Genomic DNA, 21,398 nt, shown 5'->3' with positions numbered 1-21,398 from the left:
ACCACACGGGATCAGTTTCTCTATCCTACCCTCCCCCCCCCTTCCTCCTGGAGAAGCCAGATTTTAGCTGCTGCAGGGAGAAACACCCAGGGGATCAATTCCACTATAACCCCTCCTGGGGAAGCCAGATTTTAGCTGCTGCATGGAGAGACACCCAGGGGATCAGTTCCACTATACCCCCGAAGGAGAAGCCAGATTTTAGCTGCTGCAGGGAGAGACACCCAGGGGATCAGTTCCACTATACCCCCGAAGGAGAAGCCAGATTTTAGCTGCTGCAGGGAGGACCACACGGGATCAGTTTCTCTATCCTACCCCCCCCCCCCCTTCCTCCTGGAGAAGCCAGATTTTAGCTGCTGCAGGGAGAAACACCCAGGGGATCAATTCCACTATAACCTCTCCTGGGGAAGCCAGATTTTAGCTGCTGCAGGGAGGACCACACTGGATCAGTTTCTCTATCCTACCCCCCCCCCCCCTTCCTCCTGGAGAAGCCAGATTTTTGCTGCAGGGAGGACCACACAGGGTATCAATTACACTATTCCCCTCTAGCCCCCCATTCCCAGTTACACTAGTCCCCCGAAGGAGAAGCCAGATTTTAGCTGCTGCAGGGAGAAACACCCAGGGGATCAGTTCCACTATACCCCCTCCTGGGGAAGCCAGATTTTAGCTGCTGCAGGGAGGACCACACGGGATCAGTTTCACTATCCTACCCCCCCCCCCCCTTCCCTCCTCCTGGAGAAGCCAGATTTTAGCTGCTGCAGGGAGGACCACACAGGGTATCAGTTACACTATTCCCCCCCCCCCCCCCGTTCCCTTTCATGTTACTGAGTAATGTTACCTCTCCCCAGGGCTACGGAGAAAGCAAAGCCAAATCCTCCACCACGGCTCAGGAAGTGAAAACTCTGGACGGCATTTACTCCGAGCAGGTAAGTCAGGACGTCTACTTACCGACTTTTTCTTTAATGCTGATGCTGCCCCCTGCTGGTGCACTGACTGTATGAATCCCGTCTTCCAGGTGGCGATGGGCTACGCTCACACTCTGGTGGTCGCACGTGACGAAACCGAACCGGACACGGAGCGTCTGAAGAAGCTGCCAGAATACAACCCACGCACCCTGTGACACCATTCTTCCTCTAGACCCTACCCCCCCCCCCCCCCTTCCCCCTTGGTGACCCCGTGCGGTGCAATAATGGCCGACTGCCGCACCGACGGGGGGAAAAGGCAGCTGAATCCACCCCCGAGGGTACTGGATATCATTATGCATTCCTTCCCAACTCCTCCCCCCTTTCACCTTCACTATCCCAGGAAAAACGAATTGCAATTCACGCAGTCGAACATGTTTTCTGACGCCGCGTCTCTCGGAAGATGAGAAGGATCCCCATCCGGCCAAGAAAAAAAAAAAGCGCGGCGACCAGATCCTCCCTCCGTCATATGCTGCTTACCTGAACCCCACGCGTCTCCCTCCCGTCCGCTTCTCTAGAGACGGGGAAATCCCCTTTTACAGCAAACTGCCCGACACCGATGACAACCAGAAATCGGACGGCTCCGCCTTGAGTTTCCGGGAATCCGGTGCCGTGCCATTGAGCGTTCCTGGCAGCGTCGAGCGGACTTCTTGCTGCACTTCCTGGTGCCTTTTTTTCCAACGTGTGTGTGGTCTGCGGTCAGCCGCGCCGCGCATTCCACTTAAAACGTGTTACCAGCCTTGTTACATAGCCGTTATCGAGCGACGTTTTATTTTAGGGGGTTTTTTTGTTAGAAAGAAATGAGAAAAAGGAAAAAAAAAAAATTTTTTTTTTTTGTTTCTGGGTTATAGAAAGAGTCGATGTTGCCCGTCCTAAAGTATCCTCAACATGTATGGCTACCACTTCGCACCGTGAGCGACCGCCGGGAATGGGGGGGGCTGCTCCGGCTGGGGACCGCCGCTCTGATTTTCGAGAAATTTTGGCGCCAATCTCCAGGCAAATATTAACACGCCCCGCCCCCACCACCACCACCTCCTCTTAGTCTCTGGCCCGTCTCCCGCGCCCTGTCTGCGGTCTCTGAGCCACCTCTGGTGCACGGTGGCCTGCGGGCTCTGGGCTGTCACCCCTGAGTATTCACTGAGGTATATTTGCAGCCCTTTTTTAATGACAGGGGCCAAACTTGGGGCATCCAATATCAAAGTTGACCACCACTGGGTTAGAGGGAGGTAGAAACGTGGTGGTGGGTATCTGGGCACCTGGGGCGTCTCCCACGCCCTGTCGCTTGCGGGCACCTGGGGCGTCTCCCACGCCCTGTCGCTTGCGGGCACCTGGGGCGTCTCCCACGCCCTGTCGCTTGCGGGCACCTGGGGCGTCTCCCACGCCCTGTCGCTTGCGGGCACCTGGGGCGTCTCCCACGCCCTGTCGCTTGCGGGCACCTGGGGCGTCTCCCACGCCCTGTCGCTGGCAGGCACTGGGCCATCACCCCTGAGTATTCACTGAGGTATGTGTGGCCCTTTTTTGATGACAGAGGCCACACTTGGGGCATCCAATATCAAAGTTGACCACCACTGGGTTAGAGGGAGGTAAAAGCGTAGTGGTGGGTATCTGTGGGCTCTGGGCCGTCTCTCATGCCCTGTCGCCTGCGGGCCCTGGGCCATCACCCCTGAGTATTCACTGAGGTATATGTGCGGCCCTTTTTTGATGACGGGCCACACTTGGGGCATCCAATATCAAAGTTGACCACCACTGGGTTAGAGGGAGGTAGAAGCGTAGTGGGTATCTGGGGGCCGCTGGCCATCTAAAGCGCTCTGTCGCCGGCGGGCCACCTGGGCCATCACCCCTGAGTATTCACTGAGGTATATTTGGAGCCCTTTTTTGATGACGGGCCACACTTGGGGCATCCAATATCAAAGTTGACCACCACTGGGTTAGAGGGAGGTAGAAGCATGGTGGGTATCTGCAGGCCATTGGCCGTCTCCCGTGCCCTGTCGCCTGCGGGCACTTGGGGCATCTCCAGTGCCCTGTCACCTGAGGGCACCTGGGCCATCACCCCTAAGTATTCACTGAGGTATATGTGCGGCCCTTTTTTGATGAAGGGCCGCACATGGGGCATCCAATATCAAAGTTGACCACCACTGGGTTAGAGGGAGGTAGAAGCGTGGTGGTGGGTATGTGTTGGGGGGGGTGAGGAGTTCATATTTGCCTGGAGACTAACTTTTAATTGTCCCACACTGTACAGTAATGCAATAATTGGATGATTTTGGTTACCCAGCCGCAGTCCCCCTCCCCCTCCTCCGCACACTCATAATCATTCCAGTAGCAGCGCGTCGGCAAGCGATTTACTTCCAGCGCCGTCTACATAATAACTTGTAGAGATTTGTGTCCCAGAAGTGGCCTCCGCCGGGACGACATCATCTCATTCCTGTGGCTTTGCCGCCCATCTCATCTGCGTCTTCCCACGGTGCTCTTGGTATCCTTCGTCATGTGAGGTTACAGGGTCCACGGGTCGCTGTTTCTTTCTTTTTTTCGTTTTTATTTTTTTTTTTGTTTTATATTTCTCAAGTTGGTTGTTTAAATAAAAAGACGTCTTTGTGTAAATTCTCGGAGTCCTCTGCTTGTTTTCCTGTGTCCATGTGTTTTATGGAATGAGATTAAAGTGAATGAAATTTGGAATCACTTTTTGTTTATTTTGTAGATTTAAAGCAGAACTTCACCCAAAAGGGGAAGTTTTGCTTTTCTGCCTCTTTCTCTATCACTTTTGGGTACGTTTTATTTTTTTTTTTGGGGAGGAGCGGGTACTTGGTTTTGACCATTACCCATTTCCACTTGGTGATCCAAGCAGCATTTGCCCCCCCTTTTGCCCACAGCCTTCTGGGACGCATCACAGGTCCCAGAAGCCCGTGGGACTATTTACATAGCGTGGCACATGCATGTGCAGTGGGAAGCTGGCTTTTAAGCCACAAGGAGTCACAGGCGACTTCCCTTACTATACATTCCGGGGCCCGGAAGACCGTTGAAGAACCGGTCTGAGTGAGGACCACCCTGAATACTTGGACAGGTAAGTGTCTTATTTTTTTAAAAAGCCCTCCAGAGGATTTGCCCACCCAAACCCCCTCCCCTCCCCCCTCTTGACATGACCATTTTTTTTTTTGCGATACGCAACTGTATTACTTTAACTGGCAATTGCGCAATCGTGCAACACCGTACATAAATTTTTCAATTTTTTTCCTCATAAATGGAGCTTTCTTTCGGTGGTATTTGATCACCTCTGCGGTTTTTTTTTTTTTTTTTTTTTTTTGGCTATAACCCAAAAAACCGACAGTTTTGAAAAAAAAAACATCCAGAATGAAAAAAAAAAAATTTAATAAATTTAGCACAAAATGTATTCTGCTAAAAAAAAAAATCCTAATAATTGTATATAAATTGGTTTATGTGAAAGTTTTATAGCGTCTACAAATGGCGGTGTGTATATATACTGGAATTATTTTTTTTATATTAATAATGGCGGTCATCAGCGACTTATAACAGGACTGCAGCTGCCATTCTGACACGAGGGGGGGTCAGACTGAATTGGTGTCACTGACATTCCTAGTGACACCAATACAGTGTTCAGTGCTAATAAAAAGCGCTGATACTGTACTAATGCCACTGGGCACGAAGGGGTTAACATCTGAGGCAATCAAGGGGTTAACAGTGTGCTGTGTGTTTTATATGGGGGGGGGGGGGTCAGACTGACTTGAAGTCACTGACATCCCCAGTGACACCAGTACTGATAAAAAGGACTACTAATGCCACTGGGCAGGAAGGGGTTAACATCTGAGGCAATCAAAGGGTTAACAGTGTGCTGTGTGTTTTATACATGGGGGAGGGGGGTCAGACTGACTTGGTGTCAATGACATCCCCTGTGCCACCAATACAGTGATCAGTGCTAATAAAAAGCACTGACACTACTAATGCCACTGGCACGAAGGGGTTAACATCTGAGGCAATCAAAGGGTTAACAGTGTGCTGTGTGTTTTATATGGGGGGGGGGGGGGTCAGACTGACTTGAAGTCACTGACATCCCCAGTGACACCAGTACTGATAAAAAGGACTACTAATGCCACTGGGCAGGAAGGGGTTAACATCTGAGGCAATCAAAGGGTTAACAGTGTGCTGTGTGTTTTATACATGGGGGAGGGGGGTCAGACTGACTTGGTGTCAATGACATCCCCTGTGCCACCAATACAGTGATCAGTGCTAATAAAAAGCACTGACACTACTAATGCCACTGGGCAGGAAGGGATTAACATCTGAAGCAATCAAAGGGTTAAGAGTGTGCTGTGTGTTTTATATATGGGGGGGGGGGGGGGGGTCAGACTGACTTGGTGTCACTGACATCCCCAGTGACACCAATACAGTGTTCAGTGCTAATAAAAAGCGCTGATACTGTACTAATGCCACTGGGCAGGAAGGGATAACATCTGAGGCAATCAAAGGGTTAACAGTGCGCTGTGTGTGTTATATTGTGTGCTCTCGGCACGCACGTACCGCCGACCTGGAGATGCAAATCGCATTTATAGGTGTGATTTTGCACAGCCGTGCCGCCCTGGTGCAGTACTTCTTCTATAGGGTGGATGGCAGATGGTTAAAGTCAGTAGCTGCTGAGCATGCTCAGTTAGGTCCTGTTAACTGCGAACAGCGATCCCCTGACAGCTGGCACTCTCCTCTACTCACAGCAGTGAACTGTCCCTGGGCACCTCCCTCGGGGCAGGGCTATGGGCTCTGCATTGGACTTGATGACATCAGAGGACCTGTGGCCACCAGAGCATAGGGAAGGAGAGGATGCTGGGACTGATCTAGGAGGAAGACTGCGGTATGTTCCATGTCCTCTAGACATACATGAGCATTTAACCCTTACAGTGTCATGGCACCTCTACTGCAACTGAATTTTAGGAGCCCCTACACCTGTGAAAGACTGAAGGGGAGGGGCTGGGACACCTGTGCAAGACTGAAGGGGAGGGGCTGGGACACCTGTGCAAGACTGAAGGGGAGGGGCCGGTACACCTGTGCAAGACTGAAGGGGAGGGGCCGCTACACCTGTGCAAGACTGAAGGGGAGGAGTCGCTACACCTGTGCAAGATTGGAGGGGAGGGGCCGCTACACTTGTGCAAGACTGAAGGGGAGGAGCCCCTACGCCTGTGCAGGACTGAAGGGGAGGAGCCCCTACGCCTGTGCAGGACTGAAGGGGAGGAGCCCCTACGCCTGTGCAGGACTGGAGGGGGAGGAGCCCGTACGCCTGTGCAGGACTGGAGGGGGAGGAGCCCGTACGCCTGTGCAGGACTGGAGGGGGAGGAGCCCGTACGCCTGTGCAGGACTGGAGGGGGAGGAGCCGGTACGCCTGTGCAGGACTGGAGGGGGAGGAGCCGGTACACCTATGGGACTGGAGGGGAGTAGGCGGAACAACTATGGGACTGGAGGGGAGGAGCCGGTACACCTATGGGACTGGAGGGGAGGCTGGATTTAGGTTGGCCTTTCCATTTGCGAGGACGGTGGTCACCAAACCAAGGGAAGACTTCTCCAGTGGTAACTCAGACAGCAACAATTAAGGTTTTGATTAGCTTTACTGATAAGATACAAAAGCAGTGCTAAATGCAAAAATCGAAATTTGGTCCAACAAGAAACTCCCACCAATCTTATAAATAACACCGATAATGTTTCAAGGTCATTGAGCTTTGGGGATTCGGCAATTATGGAACACTCTGTGATGTCATTGTGTGATCGGTAATTTGACAATTTTGTAATCTTCGTCTTTTGACTCAACTTGCCAAAAGTAACCGCGATGTTGAAAATCATCCATGGAGGCCAAGCCTTGATTTATGGCTCTACAGCAACCATTGCTCTGTAATAACACATTGTCAAGCATCATGGGACCCTTGAACCTGTTTCCAGCATAAAAATGGACACCAAACTAAATTCAGCACCCACATTGTAGATCCAGTTCTTGGTCTAGAGACCACGTGATGTTCTAGAGCAGGGGTGTCAAACTGGTGGCCCTCCAGCTGTTGCAAAACTACGAGTCCCATCATGCCTCTGCCTTTGGGAGTCATGCTTGTAACTGTCAATCTTGCAATGCCTCATGGGACTTGTAGTTTGGCAGCAGCTGGTGGGCCACCAGTTTGACACCCCTGCTTTACATCATCATGGGTGTCAAATTGGTGGCCCTCCAGCTGTTGCAAAACTACGAGTCCCATCATGCCTCTGCCTTTGGGAGTCATGCTTGTAACTGTCAATCTCGCAATGCCTCATGGGCCTTGGTGGAGGGCCGCCAGTTTGACACCCGTGTTCTAGAGGTTGTTGAGTTGAAGATAAGTTTAAGTTATATGTTCTGCTCCATTGAGGTTCCATGCATCTTCCCCATTGCAATTCTGTCCATCGTTGGCGGAAAGTGCGTCAAGTCACTTCTCAGGCTGAAGGGGTTAAGGCTCGCAGTGCCACCACTTAAAGCTGAACGGTTTCCTAACCACGTTGGTGCCGCAATGGATCTCCCCACAGTACTTGTGGTAGGAGGCATAGTCGTCCAGGAAGTGGCAGGTTAGCCCTAGCGGTTCCAGCAGCGATTGGACCTTCTCTTCTATGCAGCATTTCCCATTGATCTTTGGCCCGAATGGCTTAGGAATTCCAAGATGGTTTCCCAGGACCAGCATGTTGACCTTCAGAAGGAAAAAGAAAAACCAGTTTAGGTTGAAGATCTAGGTTTTCATGGCCAAGCGGGTAGACTTGGATTGAATGGGTGTGGAATTTAGAGGGTGACAAATTCAGTCACTTTTGGGTTGTCTTTAATACCCAACTTTTGGATAGAGAGTTGAAGGTTTAGGAACTGGTTTTAAAATGCTATTTAAAAGTGAAATAAAGGGGAACACGTCTCAAAAGTCAAGGGGCTTCTCTCCTTCCTACTTGTAATGAGGTTTCGGAAGGTATAATGTTGATGGGTTCTTTAAACAAATTGGGTTTCGAGGATTTGCTTGCTGTTCATCGGGGTTCCTATAGAACCACATGAAGACATTTAGTACATTGTGCACTTACGCTGTTCTTATGCTGCTCTTGTAGCCCTGATAAAGGGGACTCAGATACTCAAGACCTGTTGGAATATTTACTTCCCAATCACCAATGTTAGACCTTTTGATTCCTCATTATAAGGAGGGAGTAGCCCCTGGAATTTCAAATAGTGCACCCATTTTTTTTAACTTCGCCTGTAGGTCCTGCATGCAAGGCTCAACTTGTTGACCATTGGCCTAATCTCTCCTGCCTTCCTGTTCCTTTGCTTTTGATTCAGCATATACATATAATATGCCCCTTTTTATTTTTTTACCTTTGGGCTTTAAATGCTATCTGTGTCCCCCTTGAGGATATTTCTTGTCCCATTTTGTCATCTAGACAGGAAGTGAGGGAAATCTCTCTCACTGGGGCACATACATCACCTTCTCCGTTTTTTTGTTCTGATATTTTTGGTTGCTCTGAGCCAGGGGCGGACTGACCATTTGGGAACTCGGGCACTGCCCAAGGGCCTGGGGTCAATAGGGGGCCCCATGAGATGCCCCTGGTACCTTTCATGGGCTTTTTTGGGTGTGGTTTGAGTGTGGGTGAGGACACAGGGGCCCCATGAGTTGTCAGTTCGCCCCTGCTCTGAGCTATGTTTTGAAATACATGCACTTAGAAGTAATGGAAAAGGGCAAGAAAGTCAAATATCCATCATTCACACAGATATTTGTACCTCTAGTTGGTTTCAGTTGGTGGTCTCAGCACCATTGATGTGCAGTTTCTAATACCCTCCCATGACACCATTATTTGGATTTCTGATGACCACAGCATATTGCATAACTAGAGCAGGGTTTCTCAACCAAGGTTGAGTCCATGGAACTCTAGGGTTCCTCCAGAGGTTGCTAGGGGTTCCTTAAGCAATGAGCAAGTTCCTTCCTGTATAAATTTCAAGGATATAATTGTATTTATGGAATCATCTACACCAAGGTTGAGTCCATGGAACTCTAGGGTTCCTCCAGAGGTTGCTAGGGGGTCCTTAACCCCTTTGCATCGGCGCCTCCCAACTCTTTAAGAGGTCACGTGACCACCGTGATTCGCTGCCACGGCAATCACAGGATCGGAAAAGGTCCCGGTCGCAAGGGGAGATCGGGACCTTTCCGTGAGTCGCTGACATATGCGCTGGGAGCTTGCAGGGTGCGAGCTCTCAGCGCATATATATTTTCTAATGGCACGCAAATATGCGGCCGCTCGGCGTCAAGGCCCAGGCGCTGAGAGGCCACATATTTGCGTGTGCTCGGTGTCTAGGGGTTAAGCAATGAGCAAGTTCCTTCAGGTATAAAATTCAAAGATATAGTTGTATTTATGGAATCATCTACACAAAGGTTTCTCAACCAGGGTTCCTCCAGAGCAGGGGTGTCAAACTGGCGGCTCTCCAGCTGTTGTGAAACTATCATGCCCCTGCCTTTGGGAGTCATGCTTGTAACTGTCAACCTTGCAATGCCTCATGGGACTTGGTGGAGGGCCGCCAGTTTGACACCCGTGTTCTAGAGGTTGAAGATAAGTTTCTTAATGGTTATTTGTTAAGCTCCATTGAGGTTCCATGCATCTTCCCCATTGAAATTCTGTCCATCGTTGTCGGAAACAGCGTCAAGTCACTTCTCAGGCTGAAGGGGTTAAGGCTCGCAGTGCCACCACTTGGCAACAGCTTGAGGGCCGCCAGTTTGACACCCGTGCTCCAAAGGTTCCTACGGGTTTATTAAGCAATGAACAATATCTGCCTCTCAGCAGAAAGGCAGTTCCCATTGACTCCATTGATCTTTTTAGCTATCTATAAGGGGTAACTCTTCCCAATGATCACAAGTGTGAGGAGCATTATTCCCACGGGCCATCACACTAATGTAGCATGAGTTGTAGATACAGTAATTTTCCCTGAGTTGGGAAGGTTGAGCTAGAGGTTTCTTACCACTTGGGTAGATCTAGGTGTAACCTTTTCCTGGTTTAGGCAAGTCAGGGATTTTGCCAATTACCTGCCATGGTCAGGGACCTTGCCCTTCATCAGGTCTGGCCTTATGCCCCATCTGCCTAAAGACTGCAGCAGGTGAGCTGGGAGGAGAGGCTGGTGACGTTCTGGTTCAAACCATGTTCAACAAGCCACTGGCCCTGGTACTTGCATGGGCTTTAGATGGAAGGTCTGCATGTTGGCCAAAGGCTCCTGCATGCATTATAGACTAGTGGTTCTCAACATGTAATTGATGCCCTGTTAGTCAGCATTGTTACTGCTATCCATTGACCAGTTTAATCCCCCAAAAAGACTCGATTACCTAAATTTACCTTCGTGAGATGCCACCATATGGTTTTTCATACTCGCGCATGGATATTTTTGACGGATTTGGACTAAACATCATCTGTGGGGTCTACTACTGCATGGAGTTCCGGCACTCACCATATCTGGGAAATAAGACTCGGCATCCCTGTTGGGAATGTCGCACTTGTAGAGTATTGGCATATCAATGATGTCGGCTTCAATCAGCCCCAGCTTCTTCTTCATTAACTCCCTGTTTATATCTATACACTCCTAAAGAAGGAAAAACCAAAAAAAAAAAGGTTGGATGGAGACCTCACACATTGCACTTTCCATTTCATTTTGGGTAAGGGCCAACTCCAGAAATACTATCCATGTTCCAGGGACAGGGCATGTAAATCATGGTGCCTGTGCAGTTCTTGGTAGTGTTGGGAAATGTTGGCCCATACTGAAGCCTTGCTATACAGTTAAAATATACAGTCTGATCTTGGTGGGAGAGGAGATTGAGGAAATGCTTCTTCCTGCCTGCAGCAGACTGATGACATCTTCTCAGCCTAGGCATAGTCACTGGACCGGAGCCCAACAATGGCTTTTTAGTGATGAAAGGTGGAGCTTTTTGGAAAAAAATCTGCTGTTGCTGTATATTGTGACGTCAGGAGTGTATTGGCGCAGATTTGTATGGAAATGGCTTGGCTCACTTTAGGAATGTGAAGCAGAGGAGCAGCCGATATTTACCTGGCAAAACTGGGAAGATTCCACCAGTGACTCGTCCTCCAGGACTTCGTCTATTGTTAGTTTGTCTTTGTCCACTCCTGAAACAAGACAGCCAATCAGACCGTTTGCTTAGAGACGTATTAAAGAGCATTTGGGGGAGGGCAGCACCACCACTGCACCCCAACGGTGTAAGCCCACCTTCAAACATGATGGCACTTCCAAAGCCTTCTTTCTGCTTCTCTCTGAACAGGTCCAGGCACACTCTGGGACTTGCCAGGACGAGACGGAAACCCTACAGAGGAGGAGAAAGATGGAGCTCATACACCAGACAGAATTACCAAGGCCATGGACCTAATCCAATGGCAGGAGGCAACAGGGCTCAAGCCATTCTCTGATGGATTTAAGCTCCTCTGGTACAGAGACTGAAGTGACTGGCTCAGTGATCTCTGGAGGGGGCATTAGAGTGTAAGCTCCTCTGGTACCGAGACTGATGGGACTGTGGGGGAGGGGACATTGGAGTGTAAGCTCCTCTGGTACAGAGACTGATGGGACTGTGGGGGAGGGGACATTAGAGTGTAAGCTCCTCTAGTACAGAGACTGATGTGACTGGGTGGAGGGGACATTAGAGTGTAAGCTCCTCTGGTACAGAGACTGATAGGACTGGCTCAGTATTCTCTGTACAGCACTGTGGCATATGTCAGAGCTATATAAATGTATAGTAAGTGTGTGACTGTGGGGGAGGGGGGCATTAGAGTGTAAGCAACTCTGGTACAGAGACTGATGTGACTGGGGGGAGGGGACATTAGAGTGTAAGCTCCTCTGGTACAGAGACTGATGTGACTGTGGGGGAGGGGACATTACAGTGTAAGCTCCTCTGGTACGGAGACTGATGGGACTGTGGGGGAGGGGACATTAGAGTGTAAGCTCCTCTGGTACGGAGACTGATGTGACTGTGGGGGGAGGGGACATTAGAGTGTAAGCTCCTCTGGTACGGAGACTGATGTGACTGTGGGGGGAGGGGACATTAGAGTGTAAGCTCCTCTGGTACAGAGACTGATGGGACTGTGGGGGAGGGGACATTAGAGTGTAAGCTCCTCCGGTACGGAGACTGATGTGACTGTGGGGGAGGGGGCATTAGAGTGTAAGCTCCTCTGGTACCGAGACTGATGGGACTGTGGGGGAGGGGACATTGGAGTGTAAGCTCCTCTAGTACAGAGACTGATGTGACTGGGTGGAGGGGACATTAGAGTGTAAGCTCCTCTGGTACAGAGACTGATAGGACTGGCTCAGTGTTCTCTGTACAGCACTGTGGTATATGTCAGAGCTATATAAATGTATAATAATAATAGTGTGTGACTGCGGGGGAGGGGACATTAGAGTGTAAGCTCCTCTGGTACAGAGACTGATGTGACTGTGGGGGAGGGGGCATTAGAGTGTAAGCTCCTCCAATACAGAGACTGATGTGACTGGGGGGAGGGGACATTAGAGTGTAAGCTCCTCCAATACAGAGACTGGGGGGAGGGGACATTAGAGTGTAAGCTCCTCTGGTACAGAGACTGATGGGACTGTGGGGGGAGGGGACATTACAGTGTAAGCGCCTCTGGTACACAGACTGATGTGACTGTGGGGGAGGGGACATTACAGTGTAAGCTCCTCTGGTACAGAGACTGATGGGACTGGCTCAGTGTTCTCTGTACAGCGCTGCGGTATATGTCAGCTATATAAATGTATAATAATAATAGTGTGTGACTGTGGGGGAGGGGGCATTAAAGTGTAAGCTCCTCTGGTACAGAGACTGATGCGTTCTTACCCTTTTATCTGCAGCTGGCACAAAGCTCATGAATTCATCGACGTGGCCCACAAACAGCCAGGAGGAGTACAGATGGACCGGCGATTGCACCTCCTGAGCCTTTAGGAAATCTGTGATGGTTTTGTTCATCTGAAATTTGGGGCTGCGAAGACAAAAAGGTGGAGAATAAGGTGAGGATAATGGAACAATGGGAAAAGATGGTTTTATTCCGCAAAGGAGGGTCAAAGCTGCTGTACGCTGCAGTTTACAAAAAAAAAGTCGCCGTGCTGTTGATGTGGACGAGCAGACAAAACGCATCATTCTGGGCTTGTGAATAATACGAAGAGCTGAGTCACAGGTTTTAGAGTATCCAGTGTTTATGGGTTCCTGACCTTAAGAACCATGCTAAGCCATACGGACTGATGACTGCACGCCTACGGATTATTTCGGCACGCGAGAATTAAAGGCGGTCACACCCGGACATTAAGCTTGTGCTATTTTTATAATAATGTTTTACAAGCGATAACCTGTCCGGCAAATGAACACTGGGAAGCCCAACAACCTTTTACTGCTGCAAAAGGCATATTATTACACAGTAATGTACATATATACTAATGTATGTAATAAAGTATATATACAGTATATCAGAACATAGGAGATCATGTACTGGGCATTGCCACTGTAAGTCAACCTCTGTAATTATGCAACATTGCCCAACAGAAGGGGCTCCATCATCTCGGCATTAAACAAAGCATACGTAGCCAGCAGATCCCAACTATCAGCGCAAAGATCCCACCAACAGAAGCCCAGAGTGGTAGAAGAAACGTTCAGAGAGTTTAGGGTTCCACCAAAAGCATCCATTTTAGGTGGACTGGTCCTTTTTGGGCTCATTTTCGATTGATAGGTTGTCCACCGGAGGCCAGATCTCCCAATGACCTCCTGTCTTTGCTTCTTGCCCCCTATGGAGAGTCAACCTCTCTAATTATGCAACATGGGCCAACAGAAGGGGCTCCATCATCTCGGCATTAAACAAAGCATACGTAGCCAGCAGATCCCAACTATCAGCGCAAAGATCCCACCAACAGAAGCCCAGAGTGGTAGAAGAAACGCTCAGGGAGTTTAGGGTTACACCAAAAGCATCCATTTTAGGTGGACTGGTCCTTTTTGGGCTCATTTTCGATTGATAGATTGTCCACTGGAGGCCAGATATCCCAATGACCTCCTGTCTTTGCTTCTTGCCCCCTATGGAGAGTCAACCTCTGTAATTATGCAACATTGCCCAACAGGGCCAACAGACAGGGCTCCATCATCTCGGCATTAAACAAAGCATACTCAGCCAGCAGATCCCAACTATCAGCGCAAAGATCCCACCAATAGAACCCAGAGTGGTAGAAGAAACTTTCAGGGAGTTTAGGGTTCAACCAAAAGCATCCATTTTAGGTGGACTGAACCTTTTTGGGTTCATTTTTGATTGATAGGTTGTCCACTGGAGGCCAGATCTCCCAATGGCCTCCTGTCTTTGCTGCTTGCCCCCTATGGAGAGTAAACCTCTGTAATTATGCAACATTGCCCAACAGGGCCAACAGACAGGGCTCCATCATCTCGGCATTAAACAAAGCATACTCATCCAGCAGATCCCAACTATCAGCGAAAAGATCCCACCAATAGAACCCAGAGTGGTAGAAGAAACTTTCAGGGAGTTTAGGGTTCAACCAAAAGCATCCATTTTAGGTGGACCGGTCCTTTTGGGCTCATTTTCAATTGATAGATTATCCACTGGAGGCCAGATCTCCCAATGGCCTCCTGTCTTTGCTTCTTGCCCCCTATGGAAGTGTCACTGCTCCTAATGAGTTAAGAATCATATAGGGGGAAGGGCACATCCTTGACAGGGCATCAAATTTGTGTTTAAGCCTGAACCCAGAACATGGGAAGCTCCCTTGAAGCATCTGTGGAGATGACACCTCAGGACAGGAGATGAGTGGGGCAATCTGAAGACCATATCATTTTAGCAGTATATAACTCCTCCACCTGATATGTGTGCATGGAATGGTCCTCACATAGAAAAGGGGGTAGGAATACTTGAACTTTTAAGCTGCCACCATAGAGGATCCTTCCTAGAGGGTAGTGTTCACCCTGAACCTTCTCAGCTTGAGGAACTTCCCATGAATCATCTGTGGAGATGACACTTTAGGGCACAAAATGGGTGGTGGCTCAGGTTATAGTGATCAGAAGACCATATCTCTGTAGCAGTATATTGGGTTATGGGCTTCCCAGGGGGAAGTGCTAATATGTGCATGGAATTGTCCTATAAAAATGTGTCCACACACAGAAGAGGTGGTAGGAGCACTTACTCATTCAGGCTGCCACCACAGAGGATCCTTCCTAGAGGGTAGTGCTCACATTGAACCTTCCAAGCTGGAAAAAAAAAGTTGGGTGGACTGGTCCTTTAAGGCTCATTTTGGATTTATAGATTGGTAGCTGGAGTCCCGTGACCCCAAAATTATGCCACCATGGGGTCTAACCCTACCAAATGAGTTAAGAATTTTACAGGGAAAAGAGCACATCCGTGCTAGAAACTGGAGGACCTCAGATTTGAGTTCAAGCTATGTATAGCTGTCCACCCTTTACCTAGAACTTCCTAGCTAATGGAAGTTCCCCTGAAGCCTCTGTGGAGATGACATTTTAGGACATGAGATTGTGGCTCAGGCTAAGGGGTGATCAAAAGGACATATCTTTCTAGCAGTATATTGGGTTATGGACTTCCCAGGAGTGAGTGTAAGTTGGACTCCATATATAACCTTCGCCTAATATGTGTGCATGGAATAGATCTTTAAGGAAGTGTCCTCACACAGAGGAGGTGGTAGGAGCACTTACTCTTTCAGGCTGCCACCATAGAGGATCCTTCCCAAAGGGTATATTTTCCCATTGACTGTCACGGGAGGGCTGACTTCCAAATTCCCGAAAGCATCCAGGGTGCCGACCTCATCAGGGTCTGCTTTCCGTGTCACATAACCAAAATCTGGTCCCTGAAGGAGGAAGAAGGATAGTAATTACTAATAGGCAATATGGTCTCTTAAAAAGCTGCAGGTTGCCTCATTGGGCAGTTGCCACCTATGCCCAGTCTGGGGAAACACTCAGAATGAGCTTACGCTATTAAAGAGGACCTGACTACAACTTTCTGCTATGCAGATCTTTCAACCTGTTCTATTCCTTCCCCCACACCAAAATTAGCACAGTAATAACTTCATATTAAACCAACCTTTCTAAACCTTTTTACCCTGTAGGAATCTTTGAAATAATGTCCAGGTCTCTGGGAACCATTGCTAAAACCAATTCATTGGTGGTCAGTGAGAAAAACATCCCTTACATTGGGGGTCAGTGGGAAGAATGCTCCATGCATTGGGGGTCAGTGGGAAGAATTATCCTTACATTAGTGGTCATTGAGAATAATGCTTCTCTTAAATTAATGGTCAGTGAGAAGAATGTTCCTTACATTGGTGGTCAGTGAGAAGAATGTTCCTTACATTGGTGATCAGTGGGAAGAATGTCCCTTACATTGGTGGTCAGTGGGAAGAATGTCCCTTACATTGGGGGTCAGTGGAAAGAATGTCCCTTACATTGGTGATCAGTGGAAAGAATGTCCCTTACATTGGTGGTCAGTGGAAAGAATGTCCCTTACATTGGTGGTCAGTGGGAAGAATGTCCCTTACATTGGTGGTCAGTGGGAAGAATGTCCCTTACATTGGAGGTCAGTGGAAAGAATGTCCCTTACATTGGTGGTCAGTGGGAAGAATGTCCCTTACATTGGTGGTCAGTGGGAAGAATGTCCCTTACATTGGGGGGTCAGTGGGTAGAATGTTCCTTACATTGGTGATCAGTGGGAAGAATGTCCCTTACATTGGTGATCAGTGGGAAGAATGTCCCTTACATTGGAGGTCAGTGGAAAGAATGTCCCTTACATTGGTGGTCAGTGGGAAGAATGTCCCTTACATTGGTGGTCAGTGGGAAGAATGTCCCTTACATTGGTGATCAGTGGGTAGAATGTTCCTTACATTGGTGATCAGTGGGAAGAATGTTCCTTACATTGAGGGTCACTGGGAAGTGATCAATGCAGGTACCAATAAATGGGAGTTCAGTCAGCCACATCTCAAGGAACCCCTAGAATTCCCAACCCCTGGCTGGGAATGTCTGCTCTAAAGTCTGCCTATCTTATAGCCCGAAAGGAGCCTGTGCTGCTTGCTGAACATGTTGCCTTTATGAATATCCTAAAAGTCTGGAGAGCTGCAGACTTGGAGCCAGCTATAGATGGCTCAGTGGTTAGAACATTGGCCTTACAGCATGGGGGTTCAGTACTCAACTCCCAAGTGGTTTGTACATCTTCCCCATGGCTGCAGGGCTTCCCCTTCCACTGTGCACAATGCAGGTGTATTCACTCATTGGCATTCTCCATGTGACCCCAGGCATTGGCATAACTTTTCCAAATATGTGATGCATTCATATCTTCTGGTCCCCAAAAAGCATTTTTCAATATAAAATAACAAATCCCAAAAATAAGGGGTTTAATTCCTCCTGCCATGATACAAAAACACACCGATAAATTAAATGGTGTACTGTGTTAAGTGTTGTGGCCTATACCATTGCTATACAAATAACACTAAGGTCCTTAGAGTCAGCAGACCATGGCCATTGGGTCTTGACCTGACTGGATCCATGACCTAAGACCGGTCCTCGTTAGAAGAAATAATTGTCATAAAAATCCGCCAACCACAAATAATGTTAAAAATAAGGGCAGACAGACCAGCACGTTCTTTTGAGGGAAATCTTTGAGTCCCCGGTCTCTTGGTGAGTCAAACACGACCGGAAAGCGTTTGTGGGGGGCCTCAGTGTAGCCGAACTCCATTTCATCCTACGAGGAAAGAGCAGAGATTCAAAAAGATTTAGATCAAGGTTTATCCCGAACCGCCTGAGCAAGAACTTCATGTACTGTCTTACTGATCCCCCCAAATCAAATCTGTGATGGGATGCAAGAAAAAAAAAAAGAAAAGGGGAAGCCAAAAAAATTAAAGGGAAAAAAAAGAACTTGACATCACTGCACGTTGACACGTTCCAGAGTTTAAAAAAATCCATGGACTGCCCCATTCCCAGAAGAAATAAAATGGTGAGACAGTAAACAGGTTCTTTGCTCAGCTGATCCCAGTCCTCTCCACCTCACCCCCTTGTCAAGCCCCATTTGGTATGATCCATGCTGATCTCACCTGCATCCAACGGTCCCCACTGTTCTCATCGCAGACAATGAGCGTTGACCGGGACTTTCTGACAAATTCCTTCAGCAGTTTAATGAATTCCCCGTTGTTGTTCACGCTGAAGATAAAACCAAGACCTGTTACAGAACATCCTTCTGAGCAAAGGTTCAACCAGAGTCAGTCCTAGGAGACCATGCAATAGGGGCCCTAAACTAAATGGCAACATAATGTCTTCTCAGAAAGAACTGGTTACCTCAGCAATCAGGTCTTGTTAATGATGACTGTCTTCCAATGGATCTTCCAAAGCAGTGGTTCTCAACCTGTGGGTCGTGACCCCTTTGGGGGTCAAACGACCCTCTCACAGGGGTCGCCTAAGACCATCAAAAACACATATTTCTGATGTGTACAGAGCAGCTACTGTGTAGAAAGCAGCTACTGTGTTGAAAGCAGCTACTGTGTTGAAAGCAGCTGTACTGAAGGTAAAACGACACATGAATTATAATTACTGGGTGTCAGGAATCGCGGCACCTCTCCCGGCGCACGCGCACTGGCAACAGCTCACGCCGGGACACAGGCACTAGGTCCCGGCGGGCCGCGGCTGACAGGACGCCGCGCATGCGCAGTGGGAGCCGCGGGTGTGCCTCGGGCGACCAATGACAGCCCGGGGGCGCGTCCTGGCCGGCCAATGACAGTGCAGGGCGCACTATTTAAAGATGCCCTGCACTGTCATAAATTGCCGCAAGGTCTATCTGTGATCCTGAAGTTTCTGTACCTGATTAGTGACCCTGATTGCCCTGACTACGCTGCCTTCTCCTGTGATTTGACCCGGATAGCCCTGACTACTCTGCCTTCTCCTTTCCTGACCCCCGGCTTGTTTGACCATCCTGCGGACTGACTTATCCTGCTGACCCTGCGTGTGACCCGACTACTCTTCGCCTGCCGATTCAGTACCTCGCTACCCCACGGAACCACGGCTCGTGACCATCCTGCTAGGTCCGCCGGCCTCCTCACATCTGGCTCTCCCGGTACCTGCATACATCCCCGGAGGCTCCCTCTGCCACTGGTAGGCCTGCTCGGAGGTCGTGACCTGGCCCTGGTCTGTTACAAGTCCATCCCCACCATCAGGGGCCCTGGTGAAAGCACAGACCGGGGCTTAGACTCCACGCTCTGGGTAGGTCTGTCAAGTGGGCAGCCTGAGGCACCACCTGGCGGATCGTAACACTGGGTAAAGGATTTTATGGTTGGGGGGTCACCATAACATGAGGAACTGTATTAAAGGGTCGCGGCATTAGGAAGGTTGAGAACCACTGTTCCAAAGGAACATAGGAAAGGTGCAGTGCAGACAGTGGAAACCGGAAGCAAAGCTCACAACTTGGGTGAATCTCCCCAGTTAGAACACAAGCAGCAATACATACAGCAATTATTTTCAACTTTATGCTAAATGAATCAAAAATGGCTGCAGTTCCATTTCAAAAGTGGTGTAACCCTGTCCCCACTCTATCCCAAATTGTTTTTTAAAAAGTTGGGTTTTATAGCTAAAAGAACGAACACCGGAAAGTCAATATTAAAGATCCCACATTCAGAGATGTAAGAAATAGTTCAGCTCTTAGACATCTATGAAAACCTGAAATATCTCTTATGGGTGGACAACTCTTTTAGGAGCTGAAGTCAACAGTCCTATCTTCCCTTGGCACCAGCCTTCAGACCTCATCGTCAGTCACGTCTCTATTCCATCATTGATGGAGAACGAATGCTCAGGATGTTTCTCTAAGAAGCTGGTCTATCATGTTCTAACAGGCCTACTCTTTCTGGATTCCTTACCTCAAGTCATTAAAAAGTGTCTCAGGTTCACTGAATGCTGCTGGGTGTGTCTGAAAACTACTTGTTTTAAATCACCATTTCATCGGTCCACCTGTCTCTCTTTTCTGCCTGACAGCTGGCAAAACATATGCACAGCATTGTAAGACAGCTTCCAGAGAAAACCTGCTGCTGGGCTGCTGCGTGGAAGCTCAACATGCATGAGATGGCCTCAGTGGGAAAGAGAGAAATTGACAACTTTTACTTCACAAACAATTTTGGTAAAATGTTTAGTTAATGGGGAAGGCAAAATTAATGTCAATATTTGGGCTATGCTTACCTCCTTCCTATCTCTTCTTTCCACCCCATCTCACGCATGGCAAGAATGCCTCCAGAAGAGTCAAGGTCCAACGTATCACATGACCACGAATTTAAGTGAGTATTTTGGGCAGTGTGCTAAATTGACCACTTTTACTTCACCAAAAATTTAGGTAAAATCTTTTTTTTCCCACCTCCTCCCACTCTTTGCCAAAAATGTTTTCTGAAGTTGTTTTATACTCCCCAAACTCCACCCTCTTTGTCTCTCACTGGTGCCATTTCCGGGAGTGACAACTGGTGAATCCAGTGCTGCATTCGATCGGTCACCTCTTACTGATATCATCCCACCTTTGCAGTATTTTGGATTCTTAGAGGACCCCACCGCCAAATAGCCAATGGGAAGTGTCTATGTCACCCAAGATGTAATGTGGACACTCAAAGAATGCCCCCCTACTCTTCAGGGAAGATAGAAGACTCAAGACCCAATGTATCACGTGCCCACCAATTTAAGTGAGTATTTTGGGCAGTGTGCTAAACTGACCAATTTTACTTCACCCAAAATTTAGGTAACATTTTTAGTTAATGGGGAAGTGAAATTAATGTCAATCCTCTGGGCAATGTTTTCCCCTTCCTATGTTTTTTCCCACCTCCTCTCACTCTTTGCCAAAATTTTTTCTGAAGTTGTTTTATATTCCCCAAACTCCACCCTCTTTGTCTCTCACTGGTGCCATTTCCGGGAGTGACAACTGGCGAATCCAGTGCTGCATTCGATCGGTTACCTCTTACTGATATCATCCCACCGTTGCAGTATTTTGGATTCTTAGAGGACCCCACGGCTGAATAGCCAATGGGAAGTGTCTATGTCACCCGCCCCCTCTCGCCCATTGCCAAAATGCCTCAAGTTGTTTTATACTTCCCTAACTCTGCCCTCTGTGTCCTTCACCAGCACTACTTATGGGATTGACAACTGGTGGAGCCAGCATTGCAGTAGAGCGGTCGCCTCTTGCCGATATCATCCCAAAGTTGCAGTATTTTGGATTCTTAGAGGACCCCACGGCTGAATAGCCAATGGGAAGTGTCTATGTCACCCAAAAAGTAATGTGGACACTCAAAAAATGCCCCCCTACTCTTCAGGGAAGATAGAAGACTCAAGACCCAATGTATCACATGCCCACCAATTTAAGTAAGTATTTTGGCCAGTGAGATAAATTGACCACTGTTACTTCACCCAAAATTTTGGCAACATTTTTTAGTTA

General features: G+C 48.5%; 1 protein-coding gene and 1 long non-coding RNA gene across 2 annotated transcripts in view; one reads left to right on the top strand and one right to left on the bottom strand.

The window, feature by feature from the left end:
* Window positions 1–796: 796 nt before the first annotated feature.
* On the top strand, window positions 797–3,557 carry LOC149430588 (uncharacterized). Its single transcript, XR_016309491.1, has 2 exons — window positions 797–923; window positions 1,013–3,557. It is a non-coding gene; the product is annotated as an uncharacterized LOC149430588 (long non-coding RNA).
* A 2,986-nt stretch (window positions 3,558–6,543) lies between these two features.
* Window positions 6,544–21,398, bottom strand: part of LOC149430587 (protein-arginine deiminase type-1-like) — a 45,300-nt gene continuing 30,445 nt past the window's right edge. Inside the window, exons 9-16 of the mRNA XM_089666214.1 lie at window positions 18,040–18,145; window positions 17,583–17,690; window positions 15,659–15,810; window positions 12,806–12,947; window positions 11,194–11,287; window positions 11,017–11,093; window positions 10,423–10,554; window positions 6,544–7,651 (exon numbers count right to left, since the gene is read on the bottom strand). Of these exons, the coding sequence (XP_089522340.1) occupies window positions 7,418–7,651; window positions 10,423–10,554; window positions 11,017–11,093; window positions 11,194–11,287; window positions 12,806–12,947; window positions 15,659–15,810; window positions 17,583–17,690; window positions 18,040–18,145 (1,045 nt within the window). The 3' untranslated portion in view covers window positions 6,544–7,417. The remainder of the gene's footprint in view (window positions 7,652–10,422; window positions 10,555–11,016; window positions 11,094–11,193; window positions 11,288–12,805; window positions 12,948–15,658; window positions 15,811–17,582; window positions 17,691–18,039; window positions 18,146–21,398) is intronic.

The sequence above is a fragment of the Staurois parvus genome, unplaced genomic scaffold, assembly GCF_062004578.1.
Source record: "Staurois parvus isolate SC_StPar_1 unplaced genomic scaffold, SC_StPar_1.0 ptg002623l, whole genome shotgun sequence".
NCBI lineage: Eukaryota > Metazoa > Chordata > Amphibia > Anura > Ranidae > Staurois > Staurois parvus.
The sequence above is the reverse complement of the archived record's forward strand: the minus strand, read 5'-3'. Positions and strand labels throughout refer to the sequence as shown.